At 36.1% G+C, this 17508-nt stretch overlaps 1 protein-coding gene across 11 annotated transcripts in view; it reads right to left on the minus strand.

Moving 5' to 3' along the window:
- rap1gapb (RAP1 GTPase activating protein b) overlaps positions 1-17508 on the minus strand; it is a 121535-nt gene that overhangs the window by 60129 nt on the left and 43898 nt on the right. For 9 of the 11 annotated variants that reach the window (XR_003674048.1, XR_003674057.1, XR_003674052.1 and 6 more), the window contains exon 2: positions 9329-9364. The exons of the other annotated variants lie outside the window; for them this stretch is intronic. Coding sequence is in view for 1 of the 9 variants with exons in the window: in XM_028446246.1 (XP_028302047.1) it covers positions 9329-9364 (36 nt within the window). In the remaining 8 variants the exon portion in view is untranslated. The remainder of the gene's footprint in view (positions 1-9328; positions 9365-17508) is intronic. 11 annotated transcript variants of the gene reach the window in all.

Here is a 17508-nt window from a genome sequence, read left to right on the forward strand (position 1 = left end):
TTTTTTTCAAAATGCAGGTGTTTCAATTACCAGTTTGTATTGCGCTACTTAGATTTTGCGCATTTCCAATGGTAATGGAAATGCAGCTATTGCGACTAAAAATCGAATTTTCAAGAGAATCCTGGAAGCAGTTAGGATTAAGTGACATGTTGAAGGACACAGTGATACCCCACAGTGGATTCAAACTGGTAACTTTGCATGTAACAAGCCAGCTTCTTTAAGCATTAGGCCATTTTTAGTTAGTTAGTTTATTTTATTTCGGTCATTGTGAACATCCAGATCTTAGGTCATTCAAAGATTCCACACATTACACGACAGGAAAAAAAAAAAAAATAAATAAGTATACATTAAGAATATCAACCGCTAATTGATGCCTGACCGAAAGGGGTTAAGGCTGAAGTCAAGACTTATTTTGCCTAACCCCTTATACAACTGAAACACTAATGTATGTCCAAAGGTGACATAATTATACAGTTTCTCTCATACCAACGATGGTAACATGTAAGCACAAAACATAAACTTCAACAATCAAAATTATATTAAGCATCCTCGATCAACTTCTTTTCTAATGTTTCATTCAAGTGTTCTATACTTCTCTATAATATTTAACTTGTACATTTTCTTAAACGCATGAATAGTTTTGGAGCCCTTAAGTTGTGTAGGTAGACCGTTCCACAGATCAACTCCTTTGACTGATAAACACCTCCTCTTAGTATTACTCTTCGCCATGGGTTTTTGTAGCAGATCAGTTCCTCTGAGGTTATATCTTGATTCTCTAGTTTGAAACATCTTTTGTAAACAGTGAGGAAGCATGAGATTGTGAGCCTTGTACATCACAACTGCTGTGTAGACATCAACAAGATCATGCAATTTTAAGATATTTAATCTAATAAAAAGTGGATTTGTTGGAGCAAGGTATTCTGAATGGCTGATCACTCTAATTGCTTTCTTTTGTAATAAGAAGATGGGTTGTATATTAGTTTTATAGGTATTCCCCCATATTTCCACACAATAGCTAAGGTATGGAAGGATGAGGGAATTGTACAGTATATATAATGCATTTTGATTCACAGAGGTTTTTATTTTATACAGTATGGCAATAAGTTTGGAAATTTTTGTCTTTAGTGTATTTAAGTGTGCTTTCCAATTTAACTTATTGTCAATATTGATTCCCAAAAACTTTGTAACATACACCCTTTCAATTTCTACCTCCCCAATTTTGATTCGACATGGTTTGTTTACTTTCTTGTTTCCGAATATAATATATTTAGTTTTTTGCAGATTTATGGAAAGTTTATTTACATCAAACCAGTTTTTAAGTATCTTGAGTTCAGTTCCTACTGTGTTCAAAAGCAGCTCAAGATCTTTTCCCGAACAATACAAACTGGTATCATCGGCAAATAGAATACATTGTAATTTGTTGAGGACTTCGCTGATTTCATTAATGTACATAATAAATAGTTTAGGTCCCAAAACGGAGCCCTGAGGAACTCCGTGGGTTATTTTTGCCTCCATTGAGTTGATATTATCAATATGTACATACTGATTTCGGTCACTTAGATAACTTTTTAGCCAATCATGTGCTAAGCCCCTGACACCATACCTTTCTAATTTATTTAAAAGTAATGAATGGTCTATTGTGTCAAAGGCCTTGCTAAGGTCAATAAAGACTCCAACAGCATACTCACTGTTCTCAATAGATGTTGATATCTTTTCTACTAGTTCCGTAACTGCCATTGAAGTGGACCTATTGGATCTAAAACCATACTGATGTTCACTTAACAGGTTATGCTTGTCTACAAAGCTATCAAGTCGTTTCACAAATAGCTTTTCCAGTATTTTTGAAAACTGCGAGAGTATTGAGATCGGTCTGTAATTGGTAAACTGTTGCTTTTCTCCACTTTTAAAAATAGGTATTACTTTGGCAGTTTTCATTTTACTCGGAAAGATACCCATTGAGAAAGACTGATTACATATATACATGAGAGGAGTAACAATAAGATCAATGATATCTTTCACGAGGACCATATCTATATCAGATCCATCTGTTGATCTCTTAGTTTTGAAGGAATGTACAATTTCAATGATTTCGCTCTCACTAACACTTTTAATGAAAAGTGAGTTTAGATTATTTTTAATATTCATTTCTTTAAATTCATTGGCATTGCTTGGTAGCACAATTTCATTGGCTAACTTCGGCCCAACACTGACAAAAAAACTGTTAAATGCATTAGCAATTTCCTTTTTTTCACTGATGATTGAATTATTCATTGTGAAGTAATTTGGATATTCTTCCTTTTTTCTTCCATTCCTGATAATGCCATTCAATACCTTCCAGGTACCCTGGATATCACTCTTGTTCTGCTCCAGCAATTTGTGATAGTATGCTTTTTTATTGAATCTTATTATTTGAGTTAACTTATTTTTGTACATTTTATATCTTTCTTCAGTTTGTTTAGTCCTTTGCTTTAAATGTACTCTATAGAGTTGTTGTTTTCTTTTACAAGCCTTAGCTATGCCCTTGGTTAGCCATGGTTTATCCTGGCTGTTTTTGTTTTTAGTATAATATTTCTTACACGGACAGTGCTGGTCATACAATTGGATTAGGGTAAGTAGGAAGGCATTGTATGCCTTATCAGGGTCAGGAGTTGCATACACTTCTTCCCAAGTTTGGGCACATAAGTCCCCCTTGAGAGCAGCAATAGCTTCAGGTGTTCGATGTCTTACATATTTGAAATCATTTATTTTGGTTGTAATATTTTGCAATTGTTTAAAAATACTAAAAATAGGAAGATGGTCAGTGATATCATTGATAAGTACTCCAGCTGTAATTTGACTTGCTAATTGATTAGTAAATATATTATCTATTAACGTTGATGTGTCCGTGGTAATTCTGGTTGGCTTAACAATAAGGGGAAAAAGGGAGTTGCTTTACATAGTATTAATGAAGTCTGTTGTTCTTAAATTTTTCTGAGGGTTCAGTAGATTGATATTAAAGTCACCACACACAATATGGACCTTGTTTAAATTACTAAAGAGGTAGTCCATTTTTTTATTGAAAATGTCTAGACATGATCCAGGTGTTCTGTACACACAACTAACAACAATATTTTTAGACTTTTCTACAATAATTTCACATGTTATACACTCCAGAACATCATCGATGGTGGTTGACTTGCTATCAATCTTTTTAAACCTCAGATCTGTATCTATGTATAGTGCAACGCCCCCACCTCTTTTATTTATCCGATTTGTAGTGAACAATTCATATCCATCTAATTGAACTTCACAGCACCTATCTGCATCCAACCAAGTCTCAGAAACAGCAATGACACTGAATTTATTAAACTGATTAAGATATTGTTTAATTTCGTTATAATTTTTGTTCAAACTCCTACTATTAAAGTGTATAATGCTAAAGGCTCCATTCATATTAATGCGTTTAAATTGCTCGTCAGTATAGTAATCACAATCATTAATTATATTATTAAACAAATGCTTATCCGGATCTATGTCACAGCCAAACTCATTTACTCTATAATTTGTATCATTTGTACCATTTATATATTCTGTATCATTGTTATCAATATCCACTTCGCTCAATTCATCCTCACTGTCATACATTTGTTTTTAGTTTTATCATACACACACATTCCCCCCGAAAGCGCATAGCGTTGGACACACCCAACCACAGGACCACTCACGCTCATGGAGCACATACTCACGCACGCAGGACACGTACACACACAACGTACACATCCACATTTATGCCCAAGCGACGCGCTAACAATCACACACACGCGCACAAACAGCACGCAATCAGACGCACGCAGAAAACTACTGTCTATTTGGAGATGTCCCGTACAGTTCCCAGTACTCCCAAGTCCAAAGTCCAAAGTCCGAGTATTCGAAATATTCATATCCACTTGTCGACTCCACTGAATATTATTAGAACTCACTGTCATTATATCCTTTGAGAAAAAAGTACCAAAACGCAAGCCTTCCATCCAACGCAAGACGAACACACACTGTCCATTTGCAGAGTTACAGTATATCCTCAGTCTAACAGAAAAATATCCATCAATCCATCGCCTCCTTCGTGTTAAATTATTCCTCCAGGAAACATCCGCTGCGTAACTAAAAATAATAATAAGGCTAGATGTGGCCTGTGAGCATCCATGTCCTCCCATCTGGGCACAATTGTCTTTCCCATAAACACTGTGACTTATCTTCTCACGAGTTGTAAGTATATTCAGAGGAATTTGCAACATTATTTGATTTGGTCAAGGTCTTTCATTCCTCTTACCAGTATGACTTTAGCTTGTTCCGGAGTGTGCCCATTTAGCTGGATGAATATCTTACAATTCCTCGTCCATGTCGCTTTGATCTTCCCATTTTTTTTCAGGATACGCGCTTCTCTGGCAATTCCAGCCGCTTTCTTTGTTAGATGATCATTTAGATACACAGACGTTCCTTTTAACTTCTTTCCTTGACGCATGAGTTCCGTTTTATGTTTGCGATTTGCAAAACGCAAAATAATAGCTGGATTAGCCTTGTCCTTCCGCGGCAAAGTGTGGCATGCCGAGATGGCGGTCGGATCCAGGTAGACGTCCTTCTCTGCCAGAAAGTTCACAACTTGCTCTTCCAGCGTTTGCAAATCCTCGGCATGTGCATCCTCACTTATATTTCTGCCATCCATAGTTGCTCTGGCGTAAGAGCGCGGCTTGATTGTAAGACCTGTAATTATAACATCTTCCATTCTGGTGTACTGCTCGAGGTTGTCGATTCTTATCTCAAGCTCCTCGATGGTTTTGTCTCTTTCTCTTACGATATTTTTAAGTTGCTTCACTTCTTCAAAAAGTTCCGCCAGCTTAATCAGCTGTTGCGTCACTTTTGTTAGCTCCCCAGACATACGATTTAGAGATTCCCGGATTTCCTCCATATCATTCTCCATCTTTGCCTCCGCTGCTTTCTTCGGGCCCATCGCAAACTTTTCCTGTGCTACTTTTTGTTTCTTACTCACACTTTAGGCAGGAAAAAAACGTATCTTTGATACTTAAGCCTGCAACACGTCGCAGGGCGCAGCCATCTTGGATGGCGATCTTGGATGACGTCAGCACAGAGCAGAGATCTGTGCTGACCCAAAATCAATAGCTATGAGATCTGTCTTTGAGTTTTGCTATTGGCTGAGAATGGATGTTTGTGACGCTTTTGTGGCTTCTTACATCACGACTCACAACCGTTGGCTCCGCCCCTCCAATAAAAGCTAGCATCTGGAGACTCTAGGATCTGTGGCGGGTAGGTCGGACTGAGAGAACTGTGTGCTGTGGAGTAGTGGCTGGCACGTCTGCCTCTCTGCAAGGGTTCAAATCCTGGACCTGGGGTGGACACTTTGGTCCTTTCTGTGTGGAGTTTGCATGTTCTACCCGTGCTTGCGTGGGTTTTCTCTGGGTACTCCTTCTTCCTCCCACAATCCAAAGTCATGACTGCTAGGTTGAATTGAGTTTCTATATTCGTAAATGGTAAATGGTAAATGGACTTGATTTCTAAAGTGCTTTATAACCACTTATGAGGAAGTCCCAAAGCGCTTCACAATATCAGCTCATTCACCCATTCACACAGCAATGGGACTGAGCTGCCATGTAAGGCCCTAATTACCCATTAGGAGCAACTTAGGGGTCAGTGTCATGTCCAAGAACACTTCAACACATAGATTGAGGATCTAACCCCCAACCTCAGGATCAGAAGACGACCCCTCTGCCACCTGAGCAACAGTCGCCCAACAGGAGTAGTAGAGAATGGGAGTGGTTGTCTGTCTGTCTGTGTGTGTTGCCTTGTGATGAACTGGCGCCCTGTCCAGGATGTACCCACGCCTAACGCCCAAAGAAAGCAGATGATAGGCACCAACATAACATTGCGACCCTAAAAAGGAGCATAATGGATGGATGGATGGATCTCTATTGAGTAGGTAGTTAGCGTAGCATAGATTGTAGTGTCGTATAGTGAAAAAAACAATTCAAACTGATCATTGATTAATGATTCATAAAGACATTAATAATGTTAGTCAGTGGCAATCTCCATTAAAAACCTTTGACAAGTTGAGTGTGAAAAAATGTTAATGACCCAACAAAAGTTGATTGTGCCCCGACCCAGAAAACAAGCTGCAGTCAGTGCACCCACTGAGCTCTGGCTGGCTCTCCCTCCGTTTGCTCCTGAAGGCACTGGCTTCTTTAATAGCATGGTGACTGTCCATTAGCAGCAATCTGAAGTGGCACAGATGCCCCAGTTAGAGGCCACTTTGCCTCATTCTTTCCTTGTCTCTCAACACTGAGGAGCACTTCTTTCCCACACCACTCATGTTAAAGGCTTTCTCAGTCTCATGGTCACCCACTGCTCAGAGATGACTGCGAGGCAACAGGCGCATGTCTAGCTGTGCCAACACATTACATAAATGTATCACATTATCGCACAAAGAATTCCACTCCTATGAAAGCCAGCTGAAATAAAATGGCTCTGCAGCAGGGGTTTGTACACGAGAAGAAGATAAACGCTAGAAAAGCTCTACCACAGCCTGACAAATCTTGTATCAGAAATATATGTTATGGCCTTTTTTACTACAGGATCCTCAGAATGACACAGCTGAGCAGTATTAGTAGTACAGTGGGCTTATTCGTCAGTCTGTGTATAATTACAACGTTCATGGCAAGTGTCTCCTTGTCCATGTAATTCAAACCTAATGAAAGGATATAGGAGAGGCAATTACTTATACAATTAATTATAGTTCGAAGCTATAATGTTTGAAGTATGACTGAAGCCAAGGTTGCTATTTGATACTGCCTCTCCGAATGGATTCAATAGCAAACAGCAATGAGTATGTGTTTGTTTCTGTCCTTGTCTAGCTGACACTATGCCAATAGGCTACAAATGATAAATTTCAAAAATAAATACAACTACAATTATCCTCTTGGAGTCTAGTTCAAGTAGGGTACTATGTGTGCTAAGTATATACAAAGTGCTTGATATTTATAATCCAAGTGCAGCCTTAGACTGATGGACGTTACATTTGGTGTAATGACGCTGATTACAATCTGAAAGCGGTGCTTTGCAAAGCTTGTAGGCCACTCAATAACCTTGGCCTGAGGTTCCATTAGTAGCTACAGTCCTGTTTACAAAGCGTTCTTCATATTGGTATTCTCTCTATCTCTGTGTGCATGCGTGTGTGTGTGTGTGTATGTGCGTGTGCGTGTGCGTGCGTGCGTGCGTGCGTGCGTGTGTGTGTGTGTGTGTGCCTGTGTGTGTGCGTGGACCATTTAGTGAATAATGATTAAGGAGGAACAACGTGTTGCTGTTGGCAAGATCATTCACATGTGACTAACACAATAATGTGAATTCATATTTTGTATTTGTCTTTTTTTTTGTCTTCATCTCCCATCTGTAAAATACATTGGCCGTGGTTACACCATGTTTCTTTTTTTTGTCTTTGTCTGTGGTTTTGATGTTTTGTCAGTTTTGAGCCATTTTGTGTGTTTTTGTTATTTTTTGTGAAATAATTTTGTGTCTTTTTCTGCATATTGTTGTTGATTTGTGCATTTTGGGGTCACTTCCTGCATTTTTGCTGTTGTTTTCTGTATATTCCTGTCATTTTGTGTAATTTTGTGAACACTGTGTGTCTTTGAAGCTATTCTGCAACGTGTTGTTGTTTTTGTAGTCAATTTTTTTAAGCGGTTGCTGTTATTTTTAGATTTTTTTTGTGTACTTTTTCTGCCGATTTGTGTGTTTTTGGAGTTATTTTGTGTATTATTGTGGGCTTCACAATTTCTTCCAACTTCTTGAAATACAATTTTGGGGGATTTGCTTTGGTGGCTGCAAAAAAAATTTACTAAATGCCACATGTTCATCATAGGAATGGGATCCACACAAGGTTCCTGCTGCTTAACAGAAGGTTTTCCTTGCCGCCATGATGAATTCATGTTGGGTGTGGGATACATATGTATGTGTATATACGTATATATGCATATGTGTGTATCCATAAAATGAAGAGTCCGTCCTTAAGACTGCTCTACTGTAAAGTGTCTTGAGATACCATTGGTCATGATTTGACGCTATACAAATAAAGATTGATTGATTGATTGATTGACATGTGGCCCCCAGGCTGCCAGTTGCCCATGTCTGTTGTAATGGCTAGAGTGGGAGTGAGCATCTCCCAATCTACAGAAGGAAGGGTTCAGGTCATAAGCGGGGACATATAATGACAAAGAGAACCTGTCTGAATCAGCAGGAAAAAGAATGGATGATATAACTCCAACAGAGAGATAGGGTGGTACGTCAAGAATAAATGCAGTAGAACCACTATGGAAGCACAGGGGAGTATCACTTATACAAGGACATATATGGATAAAACAGTGGTGATAAACTGTCAGTGTGTGCCCAGAAAGGATGAAGCAGAATAAATATGAGATCTGAATCCGAGAACACGAGTAGAAAACGAGTGCAGCCTGTGACCACTCCCAGAGACATTGTAGCTTGAGCCGCTGAGGCTTTAACAGAGAAAAACTGAAAGCCACTGAACATTGCAGGTGGTAGAAAATATGAATAACAACAGCCTCAGGTTGTTGGCCAAGACTGTTCACATTTATATTCAATTGTCATGGTAATTACATTTACAAAGTCAGTTATCTGAACTCAATTACAATTTAATTACAGTTTTGACAGCAACAGCTTTTTAAAACTACAATTATAATCATAATTATGCCATATTTGTTATTAATTATCAACTACGTACAATACGTAGTTAACAACCATTACAATATGTAAATAAATGTGAATAAAATGCACCCACACCAAAAAAACATTAAAACCAATATTTTTTTATTGATTAGGCAGCATAATAAGGTAACCAAGTATGATGATAGATAATATTTTTTCTCAAAACTGACCCGTTATAATAAGAGATGCTAACCAAAAGCTAACACAAGAGGAAGGTTACGTTTTATGGGCTTATTTAATAAATGCTCAGTAATTGTGATTAATTGTAATTGAACTTTAGTAATTGAGTATGTAATTGTAATTGACTTTCAGGGGGAATATAATAATTGTAATTTTAATTGTAATTGTAATTGGAAAAAATGTCGTTCAACGTAATCATGGAACATGGATAATTGAAGATTTAAGTGTAATTTAAAAATGTAATTGACCAGTACTGAGTCACATAACTCAAACTGTGTTGAACTTTTTCATTCAAATTAAAAAAAATAAATAAATAAATAAATAAATATATATATATCTTTTTTTTTTGGATGAATAACATGTAAAGCAGAAGAGAACTCACCATAAGATTCTAGTCCTGGAGAAACTCTTGTCAACTCTGAGGAAAGAAAGATTAAAATACATTTATTTGCATTCATAAATTACTGGAAGAAAATGTTGATGAATGGATGGATGGATGGATGGATGGATGGATGGATGGATGGATGAATGGATAGATGGATAGATGGATGGATGGATGCATGGATGAATAGATGGATGGATGGATGGATGGATGGAGCACTAGAGACAATTCCAGATTAATTTTGACTTAAAATGATTACATTTACATTTATCAAGTGCCTTATGTGTCAGACATCTGCAAAAATCTTATTTCTAGTCAGAAATATCTCTAACTATACACTTTCTTTAGGCCTCATTCACCTGAAAAACATGTTATTATTACATATATAATTTAATTATGAACTCACCAGTGGCTTTTAAATCCACGTTTACATTTTTTGCATGAATTTAGTTGAACAGATTAGTCAAGATTTGAGATTTTTGCATGCTGTGCTTTGAAAGAGTTGTGGACACCTTGTTTTTGTCTGTCAAATGTATTTAAAAGAAAACTAAAATTAAAGAAAGAATGCTCTTTAACTGTTTAACCATGTTGTCATGGTTTTTGAAACTCATTTTTATGGTCTTGTCTCAGTCTTGGGGTTGCATACTAACGTACTGCTCACACTAAATCTGATGTCCGTACGTTCACATTAGATAGTATAGAAAGATTGAGTACATGAGAAATACCTGGATGTATGTATAATATGGGGACATTTTTGAAGTACAGTACGCACAGTGGACATAGTCGTCATACTCAACTCCCCCATGATGCATTGCCAGCTGAATGTTAAATCGTCCTGGTACCGGCTTCAAGTTAAAAATCAAACATCTTATTTTCAAAACAAAAGCATCTCTTGTTGTTTTTCATTAGTTTTATTTTTTAAAGCTTTTGTAAATAGGGCTCTTGTTTTGAAGTTAACCAGAAGTTTAATCAGTAGCACAATGGAGGGTCTGCAAAAATCTCCAAAATGTTTGCATGAAATGTGTTTCTGTGAGTTTTCTGGATCAAATGACCAGATGTTGATATTCTACTTGGTCACTTTTTCACTTCAAATGTTTTCAGAACTTTCAACAGACATATTTAGCCTCAATGTGCTTCAGGTTTTTATCGTTGTAGGTTCCAAATGCATCTTGGGAAACCTGTAAGTATACTTCAGTATGAACGGTCATCATCTTAACCATACTTATAGTATATAGTAGACAGTATATACATATATATGCATTCTTTTCTCTGGTAAATCTTGATATTGTGGTCTTGACTACAACACGAGCAACTTCTAGACATCATCACTGCACTCGTCACCGTTGTGGATCCAAAGGAACTCCTCTTTCAACTCCTTTTCTGCATAATATTCAAGATTTTAGTGCCATCTTAATACGACGAGGATGTAAGGGTAATTGTTTTTTCCAGCATGCACCACTGACTGCTGATGTGTTAAATATATACGCCGTGTAACAAATGTAAAGGCCCATTGATTAATAATCAAATTAAATGTGCGTCTGTTGTCCGTCGGCAGATTGCAGTTTAACAGTAATGACAACAAAGATGTCCAAGGATGACTGATGTGTAATGTCGGTGAAAATAAATCTAATAGTGAACTCTATCAACGATGTGAGACCTTTCGTGTGAGGAGCAATTACAGGAACTGTGGCATTCTGCTGTTATGAAGGAGGGATGAAAGTGACGACAAAACAAAGGTTAAAGTGACCTGATGCTTTTAGTATATGACCTTCTTTGGTGTTAGACGCAGAAGATTTCAGCTTGCATACAAAATGTCTGACGCGATTCCAGCAATGATTAATCTCTGCTCATCAGTTCAATAATAATTAGCATTTAACCTTCTTTTTGCAAAAGTACGCCGTCAAACAGTTGACATGACCTTTCAATGCAGACGCAATCAAAAGCTTTTCATTTATTGCTTAATAAATCATCAGCATAATTGATGCTATTAAGTGTCGCTTCGACCGAAAACCTTTAAACGTTTAGAACATAAAGTAATAAACAGCAAGATGCTTGATTTGATTCCAGACAAGTGAAAACCTGACCCATCTCCGTGTGGAGGTCATGTGCTTGCATGTTTTTTCTAGGCACTCCAGCTTCATCCCACAATCAAAAAAACACAAATAACTGGAATAATTAGAGTTCATGCGTCACATCCACATCTCTTTCCCTGTTTAGAGGACCGTACAGGCTATTAAACTTCCCAAAATCGTACCAAACATGCTAACTAGGGTTAATAAAGCCAACTCAATTTAACTTAACTGTTCCACAAAGCAAAACCAAAATATCACAGTTTTTGAACTCAAGCTACAAACCTTTTTGTTCAGTCTGGCTTTCATAGTGCTTGATGATTTCAATCATTTTTAGGGTTTATTTTTTTATGCTAATTTTGCTATTCTATATTTTAAAAATTGGTCCCTTCTCTTCTTTGTTTTTTATTTCTGACTCTTTCTTACTTTATCATCTTTTTAAATATTTTATTAAAAAACTTCTGTGTGTTTTGTTTTATTCCCCATGTAAAGCATCTTGGAGTGTCCAAAAAAGTGCTATACAAATTCATTGTATTCTTATTATTAGTCTCTAAACCTTTTTTTTTTTTTTTTTTTAATAATCATTTTTAACTTTTGTCAATCGCATAAGCAAATGTCTGTAAAGCACTTTGGGCTACAATTTAATTTGTAATAAAGGTGCTGTATAAATAAAGTTTGTTTGATTGATTGATTGATTGGTTACTGTTATTCATTTTTACATTTTATATGTTTCAAATTATTTAGGAAAACGAAAGGATTAAGAAATCACACAAGATAACAAACCGCAAGAGCTAAACATGTACCTTAGCCTCACTGCTAGACACGTTTAATAGATAATTGCCACGAAAACATGTGATTTGATCCAAAAACATAATTTGTGAAACCTTTACAATCAATAACCATCAACTGCTTGTTTGCACAAAACCCAGTGGAGCTGCGTCACCAGGTATAAAGTCATCACCAGTTAAACCAATACACCATCAGCTAAACCTGTCTATGTACCAGTGAATGCACTCATAATAATCTGAAGAATAAAGCTCTGCATTAGTTTTTAATCACAGGATAACATAATCACTGATCAAACCGTGAGTTTGAATTTATAAAGTGCTTTTTGCAGCTAAAAACCACAAAGTGCTGTTCAGAACAGAGGAGAAACTAAAACTACAGGAGCAACATCATAAAAAGGATGAGAAAAGTAAAAAAAAATCCATTAAACCAATTTTCTGAAGAGCAAAGTCTTCAAATGTTTCTTAAAAGAGTCTACACAGTACAGCTCCTGGAGGGACTGGGGGTCACATCCTGGAACGCCAGGTCTCCCCAGGTTTTAAAATTAGTTTTTGGGATCTTTAGACCAAAGGGTGGGCCCTGAAGTGTAGGGGCACAACAAGTCAGTGATAAACTGAGGGGCCTGACCATGAAACGCACGGGAATTCAGGACTAAAATTGAAACCAATGAAGACTAGATAGAATAAGGGTAATGTGAGCTGTTCTGGGTGCACCAATCAAAATCTGGCAGCAGCATTTTGTACAATCTGATGTCTGTGCACTGTTGAAACAAGTGAACACAGAATTACAATAATCAATGCGAGATGAAATTAACACGTGGATGACCAGTTCGAGATCTGATTTTGGTAACAAATGCCTCACTTCAGTGATATTTCTCAGGTGATAAAAAACAGTTTTTGTTCAGTTGATGACAGTGATCCTCCAAACACATTGATCAAATTTATCTGAAGGTAATTCCATGACGACCAGTTTTTGAGAGAAGACGCACAATCCAGCAACTCAGACACCGTAAGACGTAGAGCGAGATTTTGAGCGTGATTATCGGCGGAATTGGACACAGTGTTCTGTTTGTCACACTAAATAGCACGTACAGTATATGCGTAGTATTGTCCCAAAACATACATGTGAGGCATTTTGGTTTAGTTACAGAGGCTCTAGAATATATTATTATTAAGTGAAAAGAAGAAACACGAACAAAAGAAAACATACAAAAGTATTTTAATTAAATAAGGATTAAATAGAAGTGCACAAATGCCAGTAAAATATAATACAAATGTATAAAATATGTATAAAAAAAACAGCGCGTAAATGAATGATATTGTCCCAAACATGCATTTTAGCCATTTTTGTGACATATTGGAGCCTAATTTTAAATAAAGAGAGAAATCAAAAAAAGATATTTCTAATAACACGATCCTGTTTTTTAGTTTTCTACGACTAAGGAAAATTGGCCAATTTGTCTCCATCTTTACTCTAATAATGATCTATTCTCTACTGTCCGTTAATTAACACCTACAGTAAAGTCCCTGGGTCTGTTGTCAAAGTAACAGTAAAGGAGATGTGACAGTGAGTATAATGCTGTACACGCTGTGCACCTGCTTCTGTCGTTAGATGAAACTCACAAAGGTGCAGGAAAGTAAAAATGTATTTGACGTGCAAACACTGACATTCGCTGAGCTGCTGGTCAGGGCTTTTGGTCACACTGTGTTTGGAGCTCTCTTGTTGAGAATAGAAATATTTGTTTTCCAGTGGGCGACACGGTTCACCGACGCGTCTCTGCTGATGCAGGTGAGTCTGTGTTTTGGTGGTAACAGTGAGCAGTGGGAAACAGGTCGGCACGTAAACAACAAGAGAGTCAAGAGACAAAAAGGAAAAATAAGAAAACTTGGATTTTCAGTGATGAAGAATAATAAACACACTGACCAAGAAATGACTTAACATTCTCCATGTGTATGTATATATAATATTTAATGCATCTCTTGTTTGCCTACACCCGAATGAAGTACAATGAAAGAAAGTTATTGGTGAACAGGGGTGTCAAACTCATTTTAGTTCAGGGGTCAAATATAGAGCAGTTTATCTTAATCCTTTAACACCTATTATATCAATATCAATAATTAAATGTAAAAATATTTTATTCATGTGAGCTTTCATTGTTTTCTTCCTTCTAAATCATAATATAATAATAATAATAATAATAATAATAACAATAACAATAATTATTATTTACATCTCCATCTAGGTTCTTTTATTAATATTTTTTATTATTAACATCTCTGCCTGGGTTTTTGCTTATTTTGTCTATAAAACAGTCAGTAGATGTCCCATGAGGAAGTGCTTTTTGCCCCTTTAGACTTCTAATATTTTTTTTTTTTTTTTTACAATTTATTACATGTTCTTCCAGTGTAATATCAGTTTTAAATGAAGATGAACACAAACAAAATAGATTTTTTCTCGAGATTGAGAAGAAAGAAAACAATGAAAGCTCACTTGAATAAAATATTTTTTTCAACAAATATATGAAATTTAGAATGTATAATACTATTTAAAATAAAAAAAAAAATAAAAAAATTCCATGTGCAAAAACAGGCCCTTTCATAGCAACTATTACACTCACAAGCCAAAGCCATTTCTTCGCGGGCTTTCTACAAAGGAGGGAACGTGGTTACCGTGAAATTTGTCAGTAAAGCGCAACATGTTAGCTTTTAGAAACAGTTTGAATTTTTCCATTAGAGAAAGTTACAATGATTTTAATGTGCGCATACCAGGATGTGTCGCGGGCGACGCTGTAGGTGTTAAAGAGTTTGTGGGCCGCAGACTATATGTGGGACAATTCATAATTTAATCATTATTGTGCTCTAGTTTGCACTTCCACTTATAATTAAATGATAAAATATGTACGGCACTGATAATATTAACGCAATAAGTGACATATCAGTCCTTGTAGGATAGTGACTGACAATTTATTTGATTTTGTGACACATTTTTATGTAATTTGGGGACATTTTTTGTGGAATAATTTGTAGAAAATTGCAGATTTTGGAAAACATTAGAGTTCCTTTAATAATTTAAGATTCAAAATGACACCTTATCCCCTGATATCAAGGGATGAAGGGGAAATGTGAGCTCTGCTAATATTGTGGCATTTCATTTAATTTGTGTATTAATTTGGTGATATCTACAACTGAATTAGTGTGTAATTTACGCAAGGATTCATGATTTCTCTGACTTTTTTTGCTCTCTGCTGCAGGCCAAATTGGATGCTCTAAAGGGCCGGATTTGGCCCCCGGGCGTTGAATTTGATGCGTGTGATGTAGAAGAACAGCCTATTATTTCAAATGATGGAAAAAGACATTGAGATGAGCTAATTGTGTTCATCAAACATTAGCTCATACATGTCATGGAGCTTTTCTATCTGCTAGCATAGTGTTTATTTTCTCCATTCAAACATGCAAATACATTGTAAATCTTGAGGTTATAAACAACAAATTAGTCTCACAAAATAAAACTTTAATGTTTCCAATAACTATTGAACCAGAATGCGAATAAACCAGAAAAAAAAAAAAAAAAAAACTAAAAAAACAACTAATTTAAACAGCAGTCCAAATTTTGTAGAAAACAACAACAAGCTATTTCTCATTAAAAGTTTCCAGTACATCATATTAACTTTAATAATGCATGTTTTTATACTCCGGCCTACACTAATTATTTAGTTTTTTTTATTTATTTATTATTTTGCAATCAAAAAAAGTCTCTAAATCTTTCTTTATAAAACAAAATATGTTATTATTTATCATGCTTTCGCACACGTTCTATAGGGAATTTAGTCTTATTACCCTCTCACAGCTATTACCATTGATTTGTATGAATAAATTATTCCGTGGCAAAGTCATTCTTTACAGAAAGAGCACTTAACATTTACATTTATTGTGTATGTGATGGACTAAATCTGGCTCTGTTGATTTCTGCAGAAAAACGGTCTTTAGCCAGTCATTAGCCATTAATTTCCCCTGAGAGACTCTTTGTCAGGAACAAACAGCTCTTAACAACAAAGATAAACATTCATTGTAACCTTAGACTAGACAAACATTAATGAAAGCCACATAAAGGGCTCGTCTTGTCTAAATGAAACACACGCCTTTTGGGAATTACAATGCATTGCTTGCTTTAGACGCTACAAAAGGAGATGCATTGAAATGGGAGGGAATCACATTAAATGATGGTGATTATTGTGATGGACCTCCATGAGTAATTCCTCAGACAGCATAAATATCTCCATTTAGCCATTGCCATTCATTCATTTGCCAACATAAAGTGTTGGAAACCATATATTTTATCATAATAAAGACAAACTGTAGTGTAGGCCTCATGGATTAATAAATCAAATGATAATATATACAAAATCAAGAATAAACATTCATTTTAACAACCAAACATGGAATGGGCTGAAACAGTAACTGCTTATTTTGTGCGGTTTAAAAGTGTTAGAGATTTTATTCCGAGTAAGAAACAAAATCCTTCTTTTTGGGTAATATTTCACTTTTTCCCGTCAATGTCAATAAGAGTGTGTTTATGGTGGACATGAAAACAAGGTTTTGAGCAGCACATTCAATTTTTTACATATTATGCAGAAAGATTTGTGTCTTTATTATTCAATAATAAAACATAATCAATAAATCCAAATGAGTAAATCAAGGATCAGGAAGAAAATTCATAAAAAAAATATTTTCACTCAAAGAAAAAAGTGTTCAAATGTATAAAAAATTAAATAAAAAAATTTGAGACCCAAATAATTGCATTTGAATACTTAATATTTGATTGAATTTTGTTTTGATTGAAGTGATTTGTTGAAAACTTATATATATTTTAATGAATAATGAAGACAAATCTACCTTCATATTACATCTGCTTTCTAACTGATCCATGATTCATTGATCTATGAGACCTACACTATGTCTAGGTCGTCTCCTGCAGCTTTAACCGTCCTGGTTTGGAGTCGAGTTCAAATCTAAAGCATAGCAGACACTATTTGGGGCTCCATCACACGGGCTAGCATGAAGCGACAGGCAATCACAGACCCATGCACACCTTCATGCCCACAGCAAGCTTTGAGAAACCAATTATTGGCACACACACACACACACACACACACACACACACACACACACACACACACACACACACACACACACACACACACACACACACACACACACACACACACACACACACACACACAGGGGTGAAGACATATTACCTAGAAAAAACTGGTCATCATGGGGGAGAACATCAGATAGACTCAGTTCATCATCTTCAAACTAAAAC

The sequence above is a fragment of the Gouania willdenowi genome, chromosome 5 (assembly GCF_900634775.1).
Source record: "Gouania willdenowi chromosome 5, fGouWil2.1, whole genome shotgun sequence".
In the NCBI taxonomy this organism is placed as follows: domain Eukaryota; kingdom Metazoa; phylum Chordata; class Actinopteri; order Blenniiformes; family Gobiesocidae; genus Gouania; species Gouania willdenowi.